The following is a 17,912-nucleotide window of genomic DNA, read 5'->3' as shown; positions in this document are numbered from 1 at the left end:
CTGAAAATAAAAAGTAAAACAGTTGTCATAAGCGAGCCGATTCAAAGCGCCACCGTGAGCGCGAAGAGAGAGACACAAGGAAAAAGAAGTTTGCTTGCAATCAAAGTTATCGGTAAAAGTGCAATTAACCATGTAACACGGTCGATGGCCAAGGCGGTAACAAAACCACCCTAGGCAGGGACAAACGTAAAGCAGTTACCAACGAAAAACAAAGGATTTTTGAAAGGCAAGCCCGCGAACGAGTAAAAGTGATGGGTGTGTGGTGGGTGTGGTTAAAAGCCACACGTCAGAAATGCTCAACCTAAAAAAGGTGGGACAAACAGTAAGATTACCCAGTAGCAAGCAAGGATTTTTAAAGGACACTGGCATACATAAATCACAATGACTGGATGGAGCTGAGCCTCACAAACCAACTACAACAGGTTGCTAAGCCACAGCGAAAGCATTGTCTAGGATCGACCTAGAAAAGGGATTTACTGCAAAGGAAGAAGGGAACATGGGCTTCCATCTGTCTCTGCAGTTAGGGTTGTCACCAGGCCAGTTTTACACCGTGCAACCAGGATTTTAATATCCTTCCAGTAGAAAAATTAGGAAATATCACCGAGCAGTACATGCTTTACACAGTAAATAAGAAGAAAACACTTTAAGATGTGTTCTATAGATACCTTAGTGACTCCTGACTATTAAATAACACAAAGACATTGGCTGCCAACCCTTTGGTTTTGTCAATGATTGTCTAGTTTTGTCATGGTTTTTGTAAGCCTTTTTTGTTTGAGAAGCTGATTGGCCCCGACCCAATAAAAAAAATTGGCTTAAAACAATCATATTTTTTGGTCTCAAAAATGACACATTGCCGTACCAGTTCCTGTCACTGAAGGTGTGAGGAAATGTTTTTTTGCAGATTCACTCCCACCCCACATACTTTTTGTTCCCCTTTTTGACTATTCGGTACAGGTGTGATGAATGCTGTACACTGTGCCCTGCCGACCAGGCTTCAGCATCAGTGCTCTGACCCTCAAAAGTATATGTTTAATTGGCTTTTACCCAACTGGCCTTGCCGACCAGGTTTCAGCATCAGTGCTCTGACCCTCAAAAGTATATGTTTAATTGGCTTTTACCCAATTGGCATGAGTTGACTTACTTATATGTTCCCAGTATATGGAAATAGGGGTACCCAGGGCCTGTAAGTTAAGTGTCCCTCATGCACTGAAGTACTGATTGTGCCATCATGAGTGTGACAAAGGTAAAACATGGCTCAGCCTGCCACTGCAGACTGGTAGAACAGTTTTTAACTGCTAACTTCACTTTCCCATTTAAAGTAATGGCAAAGCTCCAAACCTTCTTTTTGATATCTGTAAGTCAACGCTAAGTTAGGTCTAACAAGCCCTAAGGCAGGGTGCTCTATATTAAAAAGTCGGACATGTCTTACCAGTAAAACCCCACATTGTTGTTTTTACTACAGAAAGGCTAGTAACCCTACTGGCGGTTACATGGTTACAGGCTGACAACTTAGCAGTGCTAACTCAAGAATGGGACTATTAAATATGGTATTTTGAGGCATCAAATGAATTGTTGCATTAAACACAACTTGGTGGTCAAGTTGAATTTAATGTTACTTTTTCACAAACGTCAACTTTAAAAAGTTGCCACTTTGTTGCCCAAAATGTTCCAGTGACCATTTACGGTTGCACACAAGCTGCTGTCCTTGAAGCAGCTGTCTGCCCTCCTGAGGAGAGGTGTAAACGACTGTCAGGAAGGAACGCAAAAGGTCTGCCAAGGCAGGAGGTGTGACCTCCTCCTGGCAAGAAGGCCAAAAAGGGTGTAAACCCAAAAGGCGAGTTTCAAAGGGGAGGCCGCCTTTGAAGGGCAAATGGTAGTCACACATGAGAGGGTCTGCTCTTTTGTTTTTGCAGACAGGTTGGCATCAGGGACAGAGAGGGCAAGGCAATGCCAAACTGTTTTTTCCATGGGCATGTAGACCCCAGGTAGCCACACCTCTGGGGTGGGTCAGGGAGCTCCCCTCACCAAGAGAAGGGTTCTGCCATCTTGGGAATGGGCAGAATGATGCATTCTGGGCTAGCTAGGTGCCACACTTCACAGTAAGTCATCAGTGGGCAGGAGGGGACCTAGTAGCCCATTGGCTAGTAGTTGTCACATTCACCAAGGCCACAAACAAGGCATAAAAGTGTCAGTCCTGGCAGCCAGACCTCAACTCACGTCTGTAGTGAAGAGTAGACCAAAGAAGGACTGCCCTGCTGTTCCGTCGATGCAGCAAAGAGAGGCTGCACCTGCTCCTTCCTGGGCCAGCAAAAAGAGGATTGTGCCTGTGGTACCCTGCTTGAGGAAAAGTTGTCCCTTAGCCTCAAACAGAAGTGACTACAAGGGTCAGTTGGATGATTTTCTGTTACAGCTACTGAGCCACAAAAGCTGAAGAAGCCTGCCTTGGTAACTAAGAACACCTGACCGTCAACATGCATCCTGGGATACCCAGTCTTGGCCCTCAAAAGTTGAACCACAGAAAGTTATGGCCAGCTGAAGGGAACCACTGGTTTTGTTGTAACCAGTGGCAATGGGTTTTTGGTTGGTCTATAACCAGACTTCAAGGGAGATCACCCCCTGACTCGCGGACAAGGAGTAGCCCCTGGAAAACCCATGTCACCAGATCAGCATCCTTGGCATCCTGTAACCCTTGCATCAGGGCCACTCCATTAAAGTGTATGGCAGTTCGCCCATCCAGCCTGGAATTGGACTAGAGACTGCTTTGACTGTGAGAACTGTTCACCCAAGCCTCTTTGGCCTCTGCGACTTGCACCCTGCTGGAGTTGGTTGCCCAAAGTGGACTGAAGTAGTAGTTTACAACTTTATAAACATTTTCTAAAGTTTGCAAAGATTGACATCAAGCACGGTCCATTACAATGATTTATTGCTTTGAATGAAAATGCAGTCATTTATTGTTCCTTTAAAAATTCATACCTTTGGAACCCTCTGGAGAGTTTTTGTCATTGCGGTGTCCATTTGAAGATAAAAATACTCTTATTTTTATAAATTGGCGTCAGGTTTTTATTGAGTCCTCTTTCTTTCTTATTCAACTGTTTGGTACTTCTTAATGCCTGACACTTGTTCCTTGGATAGAGCTTGGCTGCTCAGAGTTACAGCCGCCCATCGTTGAGCTAATGCTTTTCAAATGGATCTGACTGGACCTAGTGCAGGTAGAGAGTGTATTAAATGGTGAGGTCTCATAACCACACCACAACTGTTTTCCTCACAGAACGGAATGACTTTCTGTGTGAATGTGATCCTTGTGAAAGAGCATAGTGCCATCACCCACAGGTAGGATAGCCGATGCCTGAAGTGGGACCACCATGTGCTATATGTTGAGTGGGTGGAATTAAAATGTGAATGACACAACAACAGATTAAAGGATGAAGAGTACTGGCTGAAAGCCCTTATAAATAACTATATTATGTATATAATTTTAGTCAAATTAAAAGGTCTTAACTAGTTTTTGACCTAAAATATTATGCATATAATTTTAGGAAAATGAAATGTTCTTGGCTAACTCAAGACCTAAAACAACAGGGTAGCCATGGGGAAAATGGGTATGGTTGAATGTGTTTTGCTTCATACAAATACAGAAAAAACGAAATATTGAAATCACCCAGAGCAAACTTGAGAAAATTCATTTTTTTTTATCATGGAGGAAGTCAGCAGGTTGCATTAGTCAGTTTGGTAAATAGCTTTCATTTTTCACAATACTGATAAACTGGTTCGACTGATAGAGGTCATTAGAACCGGCCTCAACAGTTGTTTTCCTTCCTTTTCACATGTAATCCTGCACAAACCTGCATGGCGTGGGTTCTAGAATGACAATGGTGCTATTCACAGAGGAGTAGTGTGGACTCTGACATGGTCACCAATGGTGCTCTACAAACCAGAGCCATGTGGACATGTCCACTGCAGTGTTGCATCCAGTTATTGTGTACCTCACATATAGGTTTTTCTAGGAACATACACAATTTTCTGATCTGGTGAAAAACTGATTGTGGCTGCTACCCTGCCAGGCCTTCATGTAATGCAATATTTGAGTTGTTTCCTTCTGGGTTCCCTATATGATCACTTTTTAACCATTACACTTGAAAAGGCTTGCTGTAACATTAAAGTTTGGGCTTATTCTTGTGAAAATGCTCTGGGTGGGAGATCTTCACTCCCTTGGCCTAAACGGGGAGGGATGATCTTGGTTGTTGCAGTCACTTGCAAGGTGCAGTGAGGGACTGTTCTGAACATTTTTGTCAGGGATGATTTTGGCTCCAGACCGGCCCAGACTGGGCCTGAAGGACTGCTGGGCCTGTATTGCAGAGAGGGCGCACTCTCCATGTTTGCGCCACGGTGCACCGGGTATAAACATGGAAAGTGCGTTCTATCAGGAAGAATGTGCTGCCCTCGGGGCAAGCGCACCCTCACCCTGCCCCCAGGGCATGCAAGAAGAATACAGAGCAGCTGTTTAAAAGCCACTCCATGTTGCACTGTGCAGGTGACAACCTGCCTGCGCTGTTAAAAGGGATTAGAGATCCACTTGCAGGCGGGTACAGTGAGTGACTCCATGGGTCCCCCTTTCCTCCCTTGAGGGGGCTGCATTTAGAAGGCGCACTGAAAGAGTGCTACTGTTTTGCGGTATGCTTTCAATTTGCCTTCTAAAGGCTTAATTGCCTTATTTGCACCGGGCCACACCCCACGCGAATGAGGGAATGCCCCTAATGATTTCACTGGCACTGTATGGGAGCCAGTGCTATTTGTATTATAGAAGGGGTTGCACAAGCATTTGCGGCTCCTTCTGTAATACCAAAGTGCTCCGGAGGCACAGAAAGCGGGTGCAAACACCTGTAGCGCCCCAGGGCACTTGTGTAATACAGCCCCAGGTCCGGACAGCGATGGTGTTAAGAAGGAAGAACCTAAACGCCTTGGAGCTGCCACTGAGGAAGCTTGGGACGTGGAGTTGGATGTCTTGAAAGTGCACTAAAAGGACAGACCATGTGAGGCTGGGTTGAAGGTCATGAGAGAGATGAAGGTCGTGGGCTTCAGTAGCATGGTCTTTGTACTTTCATTGCTTTGAAGGTGACACAAGAGTTTGAAATCTATACAAGCTTCTAGTGGAAGCCTAGCTTTCTTTACATGAGGCCTTGTAGGTGCACAATGGCTGCCGGGGGGAGGGAAGGAGAGGGTGCCAGTGAGAAGGGAGTGACCAAAGCCAAACCTAGAGAGCTCAGCGAATGCCACCGTTCAAGCATGATCCGAGAGGAAAGTCCGAGCTGGAACACAAGATGCTGTTCTGGTCTCTGAAGATTTTCCACTTTTCTAGGTAGAGCTTGGGAGGTGGGAACAGGTGGGAAAGGAGGGTTTTGATTCAACAACAGTTTCTTTATCCAAGCTTTTTATACAACTTTTTGCATCTAAAGTTGGTGAGGAGGTCTCGTTTTCTCTGGGGTTTTGCTGGGGCGCAGATAATATTTCTCTTGATTCTGGGTTTCTTAAATCAACAGTGGCAAAAAGGGGAATTTTTTTTATGAGGAAATGGGTCAAATCATCAATAAATGCTATATGTTTGGAATTGCAGAGCAGATGCTGAGGCTACATGAAGAGTCAGCAAAAGAGTTGTGAATACTGATTTCATGTCCCTAGATGGGGAGCATTTTTAAGCATCTAGATATTGTTTCCTAAAGTGTTTTGGAATAGGAAAAAGAAGGAAAGGTGTCAGCTTCCAAAACGGAAATGTTTTTCATAACTATTAAAGGCCTGATTTAGATACTGGCGGAGGGGTTCCTCCGAAACAAGAGGGACAGATATCCCGTCCCCCGAACTTTAACTCCCACGCGATATAATGAGATTTAGATTTCAGCGGACTGGATATCCATCACCGTTATGACGGAGTAACCTGTACAACAATCTCTAACTCAGGCCCCTGAGTAGTGATATGATTCCGACACCTGGGCGAAATTCTGTTGAGAACTTATAAGGCCAAAAGGATGCCCAGCACTGAGAGCAAGGAAGGGCATGTGCCAATGAGATAGGTAGAGTTAAGGAGGTGTGGGGGGGGCAGGGGATATGCTTACCTGTTGCATCGCCCTAATGAGAGTTGACGTCTCCATTGAGCAGGAATGTGCAGTGGGAGAGGGGACTGGCCGGTGATGTCACTCAAGGGGCTGTTTGACAAGGTGGGAGGTAGATAAGGTGCAAATCAGTGATTTGTTCAAAAGAAAATAAGCGTGAAACTGTGACTTGCCCGAAAAAAAAGGGAAGATGCAGGAGTCAGCAAGAAAGTAGTGACTTTTGAAGATGGAAGTATGGCGGCCACCAAGTGTGGCCATTAAGTGGCCAATGAAAATCATTTTGTATATTTGGGAGGCAGAAGGAAGGTGAGGGAGGGATGAGCAGCCGGGTCTCAGCCAGAAACAGGCTGCTGCAGAGGATCAAATCATGGTCGGGGATAAGGTCGGAGGTGGCCGGGGAACAGTCGAGTGTCGAAGAGTTGAAAAGGAAGAACAGGCGGCGGATGAACCTGTGTGAGCTGGGCGAAGGGGGCGGGATGTGTGCGCTCCACCTGCATATGGCCCTGGGGACAGAGCAGAGTAGGACATTTAGTAGGCGCCTGATGAAATCAGTAAAATATGCAGCCTTTTGGGTAAGAGGTGGCACTGGATGGCACACTGGAGTGAGGTTGGCAGATGCAAAATTCACTCGTGATTTGGCTCTTTGGATGTTTAGATTCGTGAGAAGGGGAGATCACACCATGGTTCCTAATTCAATAAACTGATTTTTTTAAATGCTCCTCCCGAGGGAGGTGACCAAGGAACTGAGACTGTTGCTGTGAGCCACAGAGTACTAAATGAAGACCAGAATGGGCTCAATGCAAAAGTTTAGGAGGTTCTGTATCTTGGCCACAGGAGGGCGCACGTGGAGGACAATAGCTGACAGAGTTGTCTGGATGTAGCATTTGTCTGCAGTTCCGAATCGTGGCCAGGTGAGGGCACCAGAGACCTACGTCGCGGACAGAAATAGCCATCCACGGGGTTGAATGCGGTTAAGGCCTTTGTTCAGGGAAAGCCCATCACATCTCTCCTGGCCGGCAATTCTCTGTTTCCAAGAAGTGCCCTCCTCCCCACACTTACGTTGTGAACAGGGCCCATGCTGTGAACATGGCTTTGTTACCAGTGAAACCAACAGATCATGGCAAGCAGGGGATTCTTTTATGAACCCTGCTGGATTCTGTTGAGGCCTTGAAGCGCCCGTCGTAGGGGTTGGCCAGTGCACTGCTGCGATGGAGGAGGCACAGGACAGGGTGCAGGGCTGTCTCTCAGGGTGGGTGCAGTGTGTGCAGTGTGCTGCAGCGCAGGAAGCATGGTACAGGGCTGTCTCTCAGGGTGGGTGCAGTGTGCTGCAGTGCAAGAAGCACAGGACAAGGTACAGGTGTCTCTCAGGGTGGGTGCAGTGTGTGCAGTGTGCCGCAGCGCAGGAAGCACAGGACAGGGTACAGGTTTGTCTCTCAGGGTGGGTGCAGTGTGCTGCAGTGTGCCGCAGCGCAGGAAGCACTAGACAAGGTACAGGTTTCTCTCTCAGGGTGGGTGCAGTGTGCTGCAGTGCAGGAAGCACAGGACAGGGTACAGGGCTGTCTCTCAGGGTGGGTGCAGTGTGCTGCAGCGCAGGAAGCACAGGAGAGGGTGCAGGGCTGTCTCTCAGGGTGGTGCAGTGTGTGCAGTGTGCTGCAGCGCAGGAAGCACAGGACAGGGTATAGGTTGGTCTCTCAGGGTGGTGCAGTGTGTGCACTGTGCTGCAGCACAGGAAGCACTAGACAAGGTACAGGTTTCTCTCTCAGGGTGGGTGCAGTGTGCTGCAGTGCAGGAAGCACAGGACAGGGTACAGGGCTGTCTCTCAGGGTGGGTGCAGTGTGTGCAGTGTGCTGCAGCGCAGGAAGCACTAGACAAGGTACAGGTTTCTCTCTCAGGGTGGGTGCAGTGTGCTGCAGTGCAGGAAGCACAGGACAGGGTACAGGGCTGTCTCTCAGGGTGGGTGCAGTGTGTGCAGTGTGCTGCAGCGCAGGAAGCACAGGAGAGGGTGCAGGGCTGTCTCTCAGGGTGGTGCAGTGTGTGCAGTGTGCTGCAGCGCAGGAAGCACAGGACAGGGTATAGGTTGGTCTCTCAGGGTGGTGCAGTGTGTGCAGTGTGCTGCAGCACAGGAAGCACTAGACAAGGTACAGGTTTCTCTCTCAGGGTGGGTGCAGTGTGCTGCAGTGCAGGAAGCACAGGACAGGGTACAGGGCTGTCTCTCAGGGTGGGTGCAGTGTGTGCAGTGTGCTGCAGCGCAGGAAGCACAGGAGAGGGTGCAGGGCTGTCTCTCAGGGTGGTGCAGTGTGTGCAGTGTGCTGCAGCGCAGGAAGCACAGGAGAGGGTGCGAGCTGTCTCTCAGGGTGGTGCAGTGTGTGCAGTGTGCCGCAGCGCAGGAAGCACAGGACAGGGTATAGGTTGGTCTCTCAGGGTGGTGCAGTGTGTGCAGTGTGCTGCAGCGCAGGAAGCACAGGACAGGGTGCAGGGCTGTCTCTCAGGGTAGGTGCAGTGTGTGCAGTGTGCTGCAGCGCAGGAAGCATGGTACAGGGCTGTCTCTCAGGGTGGGTGCAGTGTGCTGCAGTGCAAGAAGCACAGGACAAGGTACAGGTGTCTCTCAGGGTGGGTGCAGTGTGTGCAGTGTGCCGCAGCGCAGGAAGCACAGGACAGGGTGCAGGGCTGTCTCTCAGGGTGGGTTCAGTGTGTGCAGTGTGCCGCAGCACAGGAAGCACAGGACAAGGTACAGGTGTCTCGCAGGGTGGGTGCAGTGTGCCGCAGCGCAGGAAGCACAGGACAGGGCACAGGTTTGTCTCTCAGGGTGGGTGCAGTGTGTGCAGTGTGCTGCAGCGCAGGAAGCACAAGGCACAGTACAGGTTTGCCTCGGTGGGTGCTGCATGTGCAGTGTGCTGCGATGGAGGAGGCACAGGACAGGGTGCAGGTTTGTTTCTCAGGATGAGTGTAGCATCTGCAGTGTGCTGCAAGGCAGGAAGTACAGGACAGGGTACAGGGCTGTCTCTCAGGGTGTGTGCAGTGTGCTGCAGTGCAGGAAGCACAGGACAGGGTATAGGTGTCTCGCAGGGTGTGTGCAGTGTGCTGTGATGGAGGAAGCACAGTACAGGGTATAGGTTTGTTCCTCAGGGTGAGTACAGTGTGTGCAGTTTGCTGCAGTGTAGGAAGCACAGGATAGGGTACATGTTTGTTGCTTGGGGTGTAGTGTGTGCAGTGTGCTGCGATGGAGGAAGCACAGGAGAGGGTACAGGTTTGTCTCTCAGGGTGGGTGCAGTGTGTGCAGTATTCCGCAGCGCAGGAAGCACAGGACAAGGTACAGGTTTGTCTCTCAGAGTGGGTGCAGTGTGCTGTAGCGCAGGAAGCACAAGGCACAGTACAGGTTTGCCTCGGTGGGTGCTGCATGTGCAGTGTGCTGCGATGGAGGAAGCACAGGGCAGGGTACAGGTTTGTCTCTCAGGGTGGGTGCAGTGTGCTGCAGCACAGGAAGCACAGGACAAGACATAGGGTTGTCTCTCAGGGTGGGTGCAGTGTGTGCAATGTGCTGCAGCACAGGAAGCACAGGACAAGGCACAGGTTTGTCTCTTAGGGTGAGTGCAGTGTGTGCAGTGTGCTGCGATGGAGGAAGCACAGGGCAGGGTACAGGTTTGTCTCTCAGGGTGGGTGCTGCATATGCAGTGTGCTGCGATGGGGGAAGCACAGGGCAGGGTACAGGTTTGTCTCTCAGAGTGGGTGCAGTGTGCTGCAGCACAGGAAGCACAGGTTTGTCTCTTAGGGTAAGTGCAGTGTGTGCAGTGTGATGTGATGCAGGAAGCACAGAACGAGGCCCAGGTTTGTCTCTCAGGGTGGGTGCAATGTGTGCAATGGTCTGCAGCGCAGAAAGCACAGGCTAGGTTGCAGGTTTGTCTCTCAGGGGTGGGGGCGTTATAGGGCAATGTGCTGCAGCACAGGAAGCACAGGCTAGGGTACAGGTTTGTCTCAGGGTGGATGCAGTGTGTGCAGTGTTCCGCAGTGCAGAGAGCACAGGCAGGTACAGGTTTGTCTCCCAGTGTGAGTGCAGTGTGTGCAGTGTGCTGCGATGGCGGAAGGGTGCAGTGTGTGCAATGTGCTGCAGCACAGGAAGCACAGGACAGTGAACAGGGTTATCTTTCAGAGTGTGTGCAGTGTTCCGCAACGCAGAGAACACAGGCAGGGTACAGGTTTGTCTCTCAGGGTGGGTGCAGTGTGTGCAGTGTGATGTGATGGAGGAAGCACAGGACAAGGTACAGGTTTGTCTCTCAGGGTGGGTGCAGTGTGTGCAGTGTGCTGGTGCACAGGAAGCACAGGACAAGGTACAGGTTTGTCTCAGGGTGGGTGCAGTGTGCGGGTGGGCGTGGGAGCGTGTCACGAGAGAAAGATGCAGTACGTTTACTAAGTAGTGTGTGTAAGTAGTGTTAATAGGGATGATGTTCTGACGAATTGAGGGCGTAGAAAGGAGACAAAATTGATTAAGATCATTGAGGCAGTCTTGCTAATTCTGCTAAAGGCCATTCTAATGAATACTGCCTGACCTTGTCATGGAGGCTGAGGTAATTTATGCTATAGTGCTGAAGATGAACTTCCGTGATTTTCATGAGGGATTAGTACTAGTCCTGCCTGCTGGTTAGTATTGCTAATTTTGTTTTCGGGTCCCTTAAAAAATAAATTTCAGGAGGAGCCCCATCTCTAATGAAGTTTAGTCACTGGCTGATCTCTTGGAGTGGCCCACGCCTGGTCTCGAAGGGGCCGTGTATAGCAGAGGTTTGAGGACCACTTCACTTTGTCTCCAGGCGATCATGTCGCTGGTGAAGAGATGGGGCGGGGGTTTTGAGGAGGCAGTGGGAAAGAGCAGAGAAGGCGAGGTTGTGTAGAGCGGAGGATGGTGTGGCGAGGGGTGGACGGCGGGTGTCGGTAGGGTGGTGGACAGTGGATATGTCTGGGGAGGGTAGGTCTACGTGGACGGTGGGAGACCAGGGATTCGGCGAGTGAGTCAAGGGTGCGCGTCTGTAGGTCTGTGCGGAGAGGAGGATAAGGAGCTGTGTGGAGAGTCCACTGGTTGGTATCTGAAGATGGCAATAAGGAGCGTGCGGAAGGTGGAAACGAGGCGGTGGGTACTGGTGAGGTGAGGATAGGGTCTGTATAGAGAGGGAATCATCTCTACGAAGAGAGGCACAGTGAGCCGGAATGACTAAAACAGTGGATCCGCGGATAAGAGGGTCTGTGAGGAGAGGGGTATAAATGAGTTTCTGAGGAGAGAGGCATAAATGGGTCAGTGAGGAGAGAAGTATATATGGGTCTGTGAGGAAAGGGGTATATATGGGTCTGTGAGGAGAGGGGTATATATGGGTCCGTGAGGAGAGGGGTATAAATGGGTGTGTGAGGAGAGGAGAATAAATGGGTCTGTGAGGAGAGGGTATAAATGGGTCTGTGAGGAGACGTGTGTAAATGGGTCTGTGAGGAGACAGGTATAAATGGGTCTGTAAGGAGACGGGTATAAATGGGTCTGTGAAGAGAGGTATATAAATGGGTCTGTGAGGAGAGGGGAATAAGGAGTCAAGTGGATGTGAGAAGAGGGTGATAAATGGCTCTGTGAGGAGAGGGTATAGTGGCTCCGTGTAGAGAAGGGAATAAGTAGGTCTGTGAAGGGGGGAGAGTGGGTCTTTGTAAAGTGGGGGATACGTGGGTTTGTGAGGATGGGGTGACTAAGTTGGTCACTTGGAACAGAGGGGTGAGGGGAAAGAGTGGATCTAAGAGGAGACAGATAGTTGGTCTTCGAGGAGAAGGGGATCAGTGGGTGTGTGAAGAAGAATGAGTAGTGGATTGGGGAATAAATGGGTCTTTCTGAAAATGGCACCAGTGTGTCCTTGTATGAAGAGGAAAGCGTGCCTGTCGCACGCGGCGACTATGCCGACCGGCCATTAAACATACGCCATCATACAATACAACGTGCACCTCTTTAGTAGTAAATGCAGCGTGTAGAACAATTCTCAGCCAATCGCAGTTGCAATTTTATGATTGCAAAATGCAAAAATGGCCATTTGCGACCGCAAGGTGACCTCGTACAATGTGCCACCCCTATTTTGTGAGTCGTATCCAGTTACCGACTCACAAAAGATGCGACTTGCAATTAGGAAGGGACATCCCGAGGGTGCCCCTTCCTAATTGCGACTCGCATGGGGATGTTGGATTGCTGTATGACCGTGAATGCAGTCGCAAAACAATCACCGTTAACACCAGTTTAAAACTGGAGATAGGCCATTCGCAAACAGGAACGGGCCCCCACGAAACCCCTTCCACTTTGTGAATGGTAGCAAAAAAAAATTTTTAGAGCAGGAAGTGGTCCCACGGACCACTGTTTACTCTGAAAAAATGTAAATAAAACTTTCCATTTTCATTTCTGAAATGAAAATGAAAAGTTTTCTTTTAATTTTTCTTTTAAGGAAAACAGGCTGCATTTCAAACAAAAAAAGAAAAAGACATGGTGGTCTGCTGACTCCAGCAGGCCACCATCCCTCTGAGTGCAGCCATTCCCAAATGGGCCGCAAACTGCTACCTGCCCCATGAATATTAATGAGGCAGGTCCCTTGCAACCCATTTGGGAATCGCAAATAGTGTGGTTGACACTGCTGTAAAAAAAAAAATTACGATTCACAAACAAAACACAAATTGCAAGTCTCAAAACAAAAGGTCGAAAATATCTGGTCCCCAGTCTCTAGAGTGGCCTTGCAGCAAAGCCCACACACCAGGAGGCGTGGGAGAGGCCAGCATCACCGACATCACCACACTGCGAGTTTGGGGCTCGTGACATCACCATGCTTGCCATGTCACCACACTGCGCGCCGCCACGTGGCACTCACCAGAAAGCACATGAAGTCGAGGGCCAGCACGGTGGGCACCCCTCCGAAGGGCAGGCCCTGCAGCACGGTGCTGCGGATGCGGGCAGTGTAGCAGTAGTCCTTGGTGGTGGCATTGCTGAAGCCGCTGCCCACAGTGGAGGCGCCCGCGCCCCCCAGGGTAACCAGCAGGACGGGCATCATTCTCAGTTCATTTTACCTAGCAGGAGAGACAAGAAAGGCGGCGGTAAATCAGGGGGAATTTACTGTATTTTATGTAGCACTTTTATTCCACACATAAGTTTTGGTAAAACACTGATGTGGCTCGGTTGCAATGCCATTAAAATATTGTAAGTCTACAAAACATAAGCCTCGAATGACAAACATTTGATTCTTGAGGGCATATTTATTTTTATGTGACTACCCTTGATGTACAAATGTGCTGCAGTGGAAACAGCCTTCACCTCAGCTGCACTTGAACAATTTGATCCTCACTGAGCCACCAAGATGTCCTACTCTCCATGGAAGAGCAGAACCTTTAATGACCGAATTCATGCCCCTTCGATCAACACACCTTATTTGATTAAGAGACAATCACAAAACACAACTGACATTACTGCAATAAATATATAAAAACATATAGACGTCAAAAATGAAAAGTGCACATATTTAAAGCAACATTCAGTATTTTTTAGAAAGCAAGATACAGCAAAACATGTTTTTGATTCCTTGACAGTATGTTAAAAAAAAAGAAATACTGGTCTACATAACCTAAGATTGCCCAATTTTACAATAGGTAATAAGGGCAGCCTAGTATAGCAAAAAAAATTCAAAAAAGTTTAAGGTGCATTAGAGTTTGCTCTGATGTGTGGTCACAAGGACAAGCTGGGCGGCTATCACTCCCACCACAGCCCCCTGGAAAGCACAGCGACATACAAATACAACTTGTTCTAAGTCTCAAAAATAAAGATCCCTCCCACTGGCTTGGGGTACACAGCAAATAGGGTCCTATAACTAAGGTAGTCAGTAAAAGTAGCTACTGTTAGTTGGCTGCCTTGGAGGTTTCCCTGGGGTCTCTGGCCACGCCTGACATTCACAGACACATGCCTTCATTATAAGATCAGGATTTGTAAAAAAAAAAAAAAATAGCCATGGTATCCTCAACCCTCGATCACATCTGATGCAATCTCTAATCGCTTGCTGAGTAAGTGAGGCGTGGCAATTACTCGGTATTGATGGCCACCGTAATAACAGTGTAAGCTTAATAAGGTCTTCATTATAAGTAAGATCCAGTTCCTTGTGGCAGGCAAGGCGGGGAGCTAGGGAGTTGTGATAAAGGTCTCCTGCAGAAACGTTGTTCTACAATCCTGACACTGTCCACGTTGGCGTACCCCGAAACACCAGCACCATATGTGGCTACTGGGATGCATTGTGTTTTAACAAACATCCTAAAGGATGCTACCGGTTTGCCACCTATTTTAGGGGTCAAATAAAAAGCGTAGCAATTGATTGGACACATTTCAACCACCCGGCAGAAATACTGGAATGCCATAGGCCAGATGTCTCAAACGTAACTCCCAGGGATGGAAAGTTTACCACCGCAGATACGCCGACGTACACGGGGTCCAGTCTGAACGTCTTTGAGCCACAACCCATTACATGTGATTTAGCATAGTTTATACCCGTGGTAGGTCCTTCATAAATCTTGAGAAACCTTGGAGTAAATGTGACAGACTCTGGCACGCAGGCCACCAGTACAGCGCCCCCGGCGTATAACAGCACCAGCAAGTTGCCGATTATTGGTACATCTTTTCCGCAGGAAGTCAAATATTGGCACGTCATTGATATGGAGACTAAATAAAATTTGGGCTACAACGCACCCTTGACGGACTCCTCTATCCAGATTAAACGGTTCTGTCCATTCCCCATTGCTCCAAATCCGACCCTCGCAGTTAGGGTTTGATGAAATGTAGCCAAAACATTGCCCAGGGCTGGGTCCATGCCTTTCAGCTTAAGTATAAACCACAGCTTGGGTCTATTCAGATGCTCTGATCACTGGACAGGTCCATAAAGGCCAGGCACAGCAGGCAGTGGTCAGCCACAACATATTTACCAATAATCAATTCAAGGTCCAAACACTGCTCCACTGACCCTATCGACAAAAACGTATTACATTCTTGTCACTGGCCCAATCGCTGATCCGGTTAAAAACCACTCTCTCCGGCACGTCGGCAGTAGAATCCAGGAGAGAGATTGGTCGATAGCATCTCCGGTCGGATTCTTAAAAATGGGTACAATTAACTAGGAGGACCGTGAAGCTGGTGGGGTGCACAGTTCAATCAGTTGGAAACATTGGTTAATGATGGTGCCCAGATGCTCAGATTGCACTTGAACAAACCATTAGGTCCCCCATCTGGTCCAGGGGCTTTAGTAGGAGGCCACTCCTTAAGGGCAGCCTCAACTTCATCGAGATCAAATGGAAGGACTGGTCATGAGCCTCCAACAGCCTCCTGGGACACAGAACTAGCCTCACTGCTACTCAGGGGGAATCCACTAGAAAAATGTTTAACATATTGTCCGCTGTACTGCGTGGCATCTTATTTCTACTGCTGCGTCTTACGTGGCACAGCGTTAGCCAAAATGATCTGTGCTCTTTCTTTCCACTAGCTTCCATGATTAGCTCCAGGTTCCCTTCTCTTCATTAGGATGTGTTTGCAGTGAGCCCTACATCTCCTTACGAGCTCGGTATTTCTTGGTTCAGTACCGAAGGCTAATCTCAAGTTAGGATTTGCCAAGGACCAGACTGAGTCAAACCATTTCGGATTCTGGATTCGATTCCCTCACCGTTCTACAAATCTCAATAAAAATCTATTTTTGCGCCACTGTCTACCTCTCTTGTAAGACAAATGAAAAAGGCCCAATATTGGTCCTCGATTAAACTTTCCAGAAGGAGTGCCAGATTTGGTCATTTCCATACCTGATGTAAATTGTAGTCTTAGCGTGAAGGCAGATGATGGGGCCGGGAATGGGTGCGTAAACATTCAATACTGCATTAAAATCCCCACACACAATTATATAAATACGAAACATTCCCCCACAGAGACGCTTCTTTACAGAGTTTAGACCTCAAATGGGAATTTGTAGTTAACAATATTTGAATAGAAAAATGAATCACTATAAAAATTGATTAAGTAGAGTCTAATATTATTTTTGCACTTAAGAACCATAACCTGAATTACACTACTGTCTACAAAGACAGAAATAGCCTCACAGTGCAAAGATAATCTCATCCAAATTGTAAGCCCCCCTTTTGCTCTCCTCAAATTTGATGGTTGTGCAGGATAGAATAACAACTGTAGCCATTTCGCGTGATAGCAGGCATTTCCCAGGTCTCCTGTAACAACATTATATCGTATAAAGAACGACCGCATTCTACACTCTGCCCTAGTTGCATATCCAGCAGTGTTCCAGCTTACAACCGTAATAGTTCCAGAACTACCATTAGAACATTGGAATGTTGGGTGCTCCACTGAAAACAATGGAGGGCTCCGGGCTTCTAATGGCCGGTAGAAGCCCGGAGCCCCAACATTCCAATGTTGTCTTTCGCAGATGTTGCTATGAACAAAGGCCTCACGGAGCCCAACGGGATTTCAATCCCCTCGGGCTCTGTGAGGCCTTTGTTTTATTTATTAGAACATCTGCTTTCTAGTGGCGGAATGTTCTAATAGCCTTATAGCTCTCCATAGCTGGTCTATACCAACTCAGGCCTTTAACACTGGAAGGCCTTTAATGGTCGGTATAGCTATAAGGCTATGATAGAAGAGCCTGGATTAATTAATTTAGTCTTAGGATCAATTACTTCAACCCTTAGGTAAGAGGGTCTGAGCATGGCTGTCAGTGAATGTCTGTGACATCTTGTATAGGGGAAAACCGATTCTGTAATGAAATTACATTGTCAGTCACTGGGATTTTAAGGCACCTAGAATTCAAAGAAATTTTGGGTTGGCAGAATATGGCTTTGCAAGAGTAGCCCAAGGGAAGTAGCAGGATATGATAGTAGAGACTTGTGACAGCAAACGGCTCATGCTGTTGGCACTGTTAACATTAATAACAAAAATATCTCCTTCAACGGATTTGTTATCAGGCGCGACCCACCATACTCTCCTCACAAAGATAATTTTATCTGACGGAACAGGGCTATTGTCCAAAATATACTGAGCCAACGTGTGACCTTATTCTTAAATTGTGTATCGTTTCTATCGCTCCATCTTTAAGTGGTAGCACATTTTATGAGGTAAGCACATACAGACAGGCCTCCGCTGGAAGATTTATTGTGGGCAGCTGGTGCAGGGCAGACCTCCATTCAGGTAAGTATTTGCTTTTACCACCAGTCAAGATCATTTGCGAGCGGGTGGGATTAGTTGCGGGCTTGGTGGTACAGCCAAAAAGAGCTGATCCGCACTGGATTTGGTACGTCCACATATGTACCCCCTCTTTCGTTGTTGCTGGCCTCGCAGGAGCCGATGATGGTAGGTTTGTTAGAACCTGTTTCCTTGAGGCATCTAACCTATTGAGGGATGTCGCCATGCAATCAAGCGTTTCTGTTAATGGCGCCAGGAGTGCACTTAAAGGAGGGCCAACTATTTCACACAGGCAAGCACCCGTACCCTCTTCCAAACAAAATAGAACTAGAAACCACATCTTCCGTGTTTCTGCCCTTATTGCAACAGACTGTCAGATTTTTCCCCTTTCTCTTCACCACCAGCTAATTGAGGGCTGTTTCTTGATGTGGGTGGGTGGTGGGTTGTTGCGAACACTTCGACAGGACAGTACTTGTACTGCACATGTTGTAACATAACGCATGTATCTGTAAAGCACACGTTCACCCAGAAGGGTATCTTGGTGCTGAATAACAGATGTTTATTGTTACTCAACTCAATGGTACTCATTTTATCGACCTCAG

The 17,912-nt window shown here is 48.1% G+C and overlaps 1 protein-coding gene across 4 annotated transcripts in view; it reads right to left on the bottom strand.

Annotated features, from left to right (window-relative positions):
- Positions 1-17,912, bottom strand: part of TMEM63B (transmembrane protein 63B) — a 241,945-nt gene that overhangs the window by 117,920 nt on the left and 106,113 nt on the right. For all 4 annotated transcript variants that reach the window (XM_069236286.1, XM_069236282.1, XM_069236285.1 and 1 more), the window contains exon 2: positions 12,974-13,169. In XM_069236286.1, the coding sequence (XP_069092387.1) occupies positions 12,974-13,153 (180 nt within the window). In that variant the 5' untranslated portion in view covers positions 13,154-13,169. The remainder of the gene's footprint in view (positions 1-12,973; positions 13,170-17,912) is intronic.

Source organism: Pleurodeles waltl, chromosome 5, assembly GCF_031143425.1.
Source record: "Pleurodeles waltl isolate 20211129_DDA chromosome 5, aPleWal1.hap1.20221129, whole genome shotgun sequence".
In the NCBI taxonomy this organism is placed as follows: domain Eukaryota; kingdom Metazoa; phylum Chordata; class Amphibia; order Caudata; family Salamandridae; genus Pleurodeles; species Pleurodeles waltl.
Note: the sequence above shows the minus strand (reverse complement) of the source record. Positions and strands in the feature narration are given on the sequence as shown.